Below are 6060 nucleotides of genomic sequence, written 5' to 3'. Positions count from 1 at the left end.
GGAAAAATGCCATATATAGTCTGCATGTATGTAGGTTGGGTGGTAGAGAAGGTGTGTGATTTTTTAGGAACATTAGGGATCAGCGAGCCACAATGGGAGGGACTGTGTGCAGGGTTTTCAGGGGGAAGCGCCATGGGACGGGGCTGGCTGGGATGAGGGCAGTTTTTATAAGCTCCTGCAGTGTCAGCGAACTCTTCCATCACTGAGAGCAATAACTCTGACCATCAGTCAGTGGAAGACCAGGATGAAGAGTATGCATAATAGATCATAAATACGCTTATGTATCCTTTCTCTGGCCATGGAAGTTAGCAGATTCAGTTCCGTTTTCTTTTGTACTGTACAAACATTGATTATTTCAGAATATTTTTCATGAAATGGCTCATTAAACCCCAAAATATTCTTGTGTACAGAGGATCCAAAATGGGAATGGTTGTTTTATTTTAATGTATTTAACTTGCTAACTTTGACTCAAGAAAAAGTTTGACAACCACTGATGCGGAGTACACAATGACACAGCAAGTAATGTAACTAACTTTAGCCAAGTTGTGGGTTAGCAAACTGTCGCTACAGTTGCTGCAGTGAAGCTAAAATGCCGAGAGGATGAGGCGGTCTCAGAGAAGCACACCAGGTCCAGACAGCAATACTCACAACTCTCCTGCTACTATAGCTAACATTACAACAACAGCATACTTTGGTGAACTAGGAAATACCCTAAATGAAAATGAGTAATTTGAAATATTTTTTCCTTTGATTATTATATTGAATCATTAAATTCTCTTTTGAATTACTAAATTATCTACAAAGACTTTAGTCTCCACTCTTACCACAGTGCCTAATAAATACAATTTCTATTTTGAATCAACTCCCTTTCCTTTCATTTTTGTCTGTCCCTCCATGTCCCACATAAACACCTGGGTGAACATCTGCCTCAGAGATAGACAGCGTTTCACCCTCCTGTTTGTTGTAAGAGAAATTGCAGGTTTGTAAAAGTATCCAGACTGAGCAAATTGTTGCAAATATCAACAGGATCTGTCAGTGAAAACTACCAGGTGTTCTCACTGACACCATGTTCAACAAACTCTAATAGAAGGGTGAGCAGACCTGCAGTGCCCAGCACAGACGCCTTGGAGGGCTGACCTTAACCTTGCATTCCTGCATTGAATCACCTATGAAACTTGTTTTTATTATATGCATTGCCCACTTTAAGTTACACTTCAACTTTAAGTACACATTTGGTCTGGCAGCTTCTGTGAACTGAAAGTGTTGCAATTTTTACAAGGTCATATTCAGTTTTAAAAAGAGAAACATCCTGCTGCTGAGATGGCATCAATTTGCTTTTCATTGCAAACTAGTTTGTTTCACAATAAAGTAAATATTGCTCTTCAATAGCAGAATGAGGAAGATGATGCTGCTAATTTAGAAACAACAATCTCATATTTAGTCTCTCATGGCATTGATGCCAAGAAAACAGTTTTGTTGTTTAAATTGAGTTGCATTTTGTGGTAAAACATACTGCAATGAAAATACATGACTGTTTCCCTTCTTTTTGGCCAAAATAATATTTTAGGACATATGTAATACTTTTGAAGATGATTTTGCAATGTGATTTATTTTCTGATTTAAAGATCAGGACTTTCACCTGGAAACTAATACTAATACTTTTTAATCTTTTACGAAAACCCTTCACAAAAACGCACTCATACCAACTACTCATTGTGTTAAAAATGTTGTGACGCTTCCTCACAGTTTACTTAACGCATATGTGAAGGGACGGACGAATGAAGATACCCCCTCCATCATCACTTCCTCACTTTTTACTGTAAAACCTCCCACTGTAATTCTGCAGTGAATGCATATGATTTGCTGAAATGTGAACATTTGTCAGGTTCCCTTACAAGCTATTAAGACCTAGCTTCAGAGAAAGCTTTAGAGGGGCTTATGAAAGCATCTGGTGAAAATCACACAATATTACAGAGCTTATCTCTTCACAGCAGCCACAGGGACCAAGTATGGAAACTTGGATCAAGGGATCTGTCCAGTGACTGTTTACATTTCTCTCATTGTTTCTGCTCTTGTTGTTTGTTTCTACTCCTCCTCTCCTCCCAGCTGATGATGATGAGGAATGGTCGAGTACCCAAAAAAAGCAGTTATTAGAGACAGAGGCAGTGGAACAATCACTGGCTGGAGACCACGTTTGGTCCCCCTAGTCAAGGAACATGATGATCTTTTTCTCAGGATCAATGTGCCCTGTTCTGTACACACGCACAAACACAAACAGCCTCCCACCACTTTTCCATGTGCTATCTGTACTTGAGTGTACAGGGGATGTCAACAAACATGCTGGCTGCCAGAGGCAAAGCCCTTTCCCATGAACAACAACCTAATAAAGAGCACACATATAATTTTAGGTTTGGGGGAATCCTTGTCAGAAGTTCTGAAGTAGGACCAAATCATATAGCTTCAGGGGAATCCTGAGACAAATATTTGTACTATACACCTTTGATGTATTGCTCTCTGCTGTGTAGACTATTTCCACATTATATTATCTTCGCACAGTACATTACCTGAGGGGAAACCTTGTTTCAGTTGTCTGTGATGCTGAACTGGCTCCGAAGTAAAGAGTTAGAGGATTTTGACTGTAGATAAATGATCAATGTTGCTCAACAGTCTACAGTCTTATCAGATTTTTGATCCTGTTTCAATCTGTAATGCAATCCCCACATCCCTGAGGCGCTAGTCTCCTTTAAGTGGAGTGCTTCAGTGCTGCCATCTTCTGGGGATCTTTCAGTACAGCTGCGAACAACAGCTAAAATTTGAGGACCGACTTTATTGGATGTGTCAAATTACAGTAAGATTTAAAACTTCTGTTGTAGTAATAAAACACGGGATTAAATTTATTAAGTTTATTAACCTCTGTGCTATCATCATGACTATTCCTAAATAATAAATCCATATTGCAAGAACATGACTTTTAGAAAACATGTTAAGCCGACCGTCAAAGAACTCCAGCATCAGACGTCATCTCTTCAGTAGATCAGTCACAACTGCCTTCTGTTTGTCCTCAGTTTAAAGTGGCATTGTCCTCTTTTTTCTTTTTAAACAACCTGTCTGTCTCCCTCTAGCGTGGGCCAGTTCCTCTCCTGCATTCACACATTCTGTAGGCACATATGTAGAAAATACCTGCAACAGACAGCGGCAATGTATTTGGTGATGCACAAGTATGTATGATAACAAATTTACAAAATAGGTCTACTAACAATAGCTAGACAATCTGTCTTTGAAGAGGGCTATGTTTACAATGGTGATTTGGATATAAAATTTGTTTTAGAATCAGTTTTTGCACATTTACATTTACATATGACAAATATATATGATTTCATTCATCCAGTATTAATAGGATAGAAATTATCTCAAAAAACATAGCAAACAAATGTTATTATATAGAATTTTTCATAATAATTTCTGTGGTTATTGCTTCTTCTGAGCTCTCTGACAAGTATGAATAAAAATGGGGTTTATCCCTGGAAAACCTTGACCCAGCCTTTGTCCTTTCTCACCTGCAAAGAAGGTCATGAGCATGGCCACCCAGCCCAGTATGTAGGACCAGGAGAAGCGCCAGTCACCAAATCGCCTCCCCAGGAAGTTGACTGTCACTCCAGTATAAATGGCCATAGCCAGCAGAACAAAGAAAGCTAAGAGGGAGACAGGGGTGTACATGCCAGTTATGATTGAAGTAAGTGTATGTGTATGTGTGTGTGTCAATTCAGAAGAAACAAGACTCACTGGAGACAAAAAACATGATTCCTGCAGCAAAGGAGCGGTTGAACCGTTCAAAGGACGAGAAGTGAGCAAAAGACATGAGGCCAGCAATGATGCCTGCAAAGCACGACATCCCTGAAAGGATCATGAAGGCCCTGGTGGCATTCCAGTAAGCTGCAAGGAAACAGGTAGAAATCATCAAATGTTTCATCCTTATAGATGCTGTTTATGGCATTAGAAAGCATTTGTCACTCTTTTAAGAAAAGCTGTGTCTGTTGCATCAGCTGGTGCACAAATATACAAGGAGTGGGGTTGCTCGCAGCCGCATCCAGCCAGAGCTTCTGCAGTCAGTATCACAAAATCTGTGTGAAAATAGAGCAACCTGCTCCCCTGATGCAAACACAAATCTGCATGTGCTTTTGATTCGTCTCAAATGTTATCGTGGTAGTCCCACATGGGAGTATCTTACCTATGCTGTCAGTCTGCATGTAGCACTTGTTGGACATGCAGTACCTCCACAGACCCTGGTGGGCATAGTTTCCAGAGAGACGGTACTGCATCCAGTAGTCAGTTGCAGTGGAGACCACCAAGAGGATATTACCAACAATAGCACAGAACAGACCCCCTCCCATGAAGCTGTACATCTTGAGCTGAGGTAACGGGGCCGCAGCAGAGCAACTGCAACATGGTGAGGAACAATCATGAAAGTCAAGGGTAGTGCACATATAGTAAAATATTTTTTTGCTACTCATGTGCTACATACACATATTTGCACTATTTACACACACATACTGTCTCAATAAATTTAAATATGTTCCTGATGTGGCACCACGAGTATACAATGACAAAACATAAGGTCTTTAAAAATGTAATAGTGCTCAACGTATTCATGCAAATACAGCCAATGCAGCCAAAGGATCCATATAAAAAAGAGTTGTGATGGTGAAATGTAATTAGTCAAATTCAATCCTCAATTGTATGAAAACCACATATGATGCCAGCCAATCATACAGCCACAATAATGAAAACAAGAGAAATATGAAACAAACACACAAACTGCAAACATTACTCTGTGTATGAACATAACAAGCCTATTTACAGCTGCTTTAACTCCTTGATTTGTAAAAAGCAAAGCAGAGTGGACTCCTACAAAAATTTTATCAAACATATTTACCTCTTCTGTAGTGGAAACATCACTATTAGTTGAACAGGTGCAAAGCAAAACCACAGTAAAAGCTATAAAGTTGCAGTTTGTTGTTGTCCCCCTGCCCAATCCTCATGTCACACCAGTGCTTGTTCAGCAGTAATGAGGTTTTATCTGATTCTGCCAGCCTTTGTCCAATCACAGTCATCATAAATGAAAATGTATGGCTCTAGGATACACACAAAAAGCACCCTGACATTTGATCCCTTACCTTGTTTCTGGAAATGCACTCTCTCTACTGCCAACCTTTCAGAGGTAAAGATAGAAGCGGTTGGAGGGGGAAAGAGAGAGAGAGAGAGAGCTGTTGCTCACTTGGGGGGAAAGAGAGAGAGAGTAACAGAAAATACTACAACCAAAAAGTTGTCCCCTCGTTTTTTCTGTTGATGAAAGCAAAATCTTTTGCAGTAATCAGTCTCCCTGTGTGGGATGCACCTGAATGAGACACCGTAGGGGCCACAGTGCATGTGACCCTGTACATTTGAGTGTGTGTGTGTGTGAGTGTGTGTGGGGTTTGTGGGGCCTTGGAAAAGGGGTGGTGGTCCATGTACCTTTTTTTGGGTTTTGTTTGTTTGTAAATGGCCTGATCTAGAACTGGGGATATGCATAGGTTTGCAGGACTGTCTGTGTCAATGCGACATGCTGAACCACACACTTTTCTTTCAGTGCTGTCACACTGTGGCGGTGAGGAGAGACACATATAGAGGGAGCGCTCTATACAAGCAGTGTCTCTCTCTTCTATAGGATTGTCTTAACTGAGATTGCATATATGTTTTAATATCGTCCAGTTTTCACATCTTGTACTCAACAGACAACAAATTAACATACAAAACATGATATAGTTAGTTAAACAATCTGTGTTTGGGTTTAAGTGAGGGGATGTTTCAGTCCGTCTGTCAGTGAAAAAAATTAATGACAAAGGGCAGAGACTGTTAGAGAAGTGTCCCCCACTGAGGTGCCCTTGAGCAAGGACTTAAGGCCCAACTACTCCAATGAAGCTACTTGTGGCCAACAGATTAGACTGTGGTTGTGCTGTGCAGCTTCCAGGTGTGTATGCAGTGTTTTAGGAAAGCCCTGTTTTCAGCCAAGCCTCCCATGCA

At 40.5% G+C, this 6060-nt stretch overlaps 1 protein-coding gene across 2 annotated transcripts; it reads right to left on the bottom strand.

The window, feature by feature from the left end:
* Positions 1-3044: 3044 nt before the first annotated feature.
* LOC119906755 (lens fiber membrane intrinsic protein-like) lies at positions 3045-4953 on the bottom strand. 2 transcript variants are annotated; one of them, XM_038724090.1, is made up of 5 exons: positions 4934-4953; positions 4229-4437; positions 3784-3933; positions 3558-3692; positions 3045-3180 (listed from the first exon to the last, which is right to left on the bottom strand). In XM_038724090.1, exons 1-5 carry the CDS (start codon positions 4951-4953, stop codon positions 3119-3121), a joined length of 576 nt encoding a protein of 191 aa, XP_038580018.1. In that variant the 3' UTR covers positions 3045-3118. The 2 variants fall into 2 exon arrangements, with proteins under 2 accessions (XP_038580018.1, XP_038580017.1); XM_038724089.1 differs by lacking the exon at positions 4934-4953 and having other exon boundaries at positions 3784-3981; positions 4157-4428.
* Positions 4954-6060: the final 1107 nt, after the last annotated feature.

This window comes from Micropterus salmoides, unplaced genomic scaffold, assembly GCF_014851395.1.
Source record: "Micropterus salmoides isolate LMB-PRFRI ecotype aquatic unplaced genomic scaffold, ASM1485139v1 Ms_hic_scaffold_17, whole genome shotgun sequence".
Lineage (NCBI taxonomy): Eukaryota > Metazoa > Chordata > Actinopteri > Centrarchiformes > Centrarchidae > Micropterus > Micropterus salmoides.
Note: the sequence above shows the minus strand (reverse complement) of the source record. Positions and strands in the feature narration are given on the sequence as shown.

Bases quoted from the DNA above. Each gene is read 5' to 3' on its own strand.
- LOC119906755 (XM_038724089.1), bottom strand. From the start codon at position 4,403: ATGTACAGCTTCATGGGAGGGGGTCTGTTCTGTGCTATTGTTGGTAAT. The intron at 3,982-4,156 runs GCATCAGGGGAG...TGCCATAAACAG, and splicing joins GCACATGCAGATTTGTGTTT to CATCTATAAGGATGAAACAT. The intron at 3,181-3,557 runs GTGAGAAAGGAC...TGTCTGTTGCAG, and splicing joins GCTCATGACCTTCTTTGCAG to GTATTTTCTACATATGTGCC.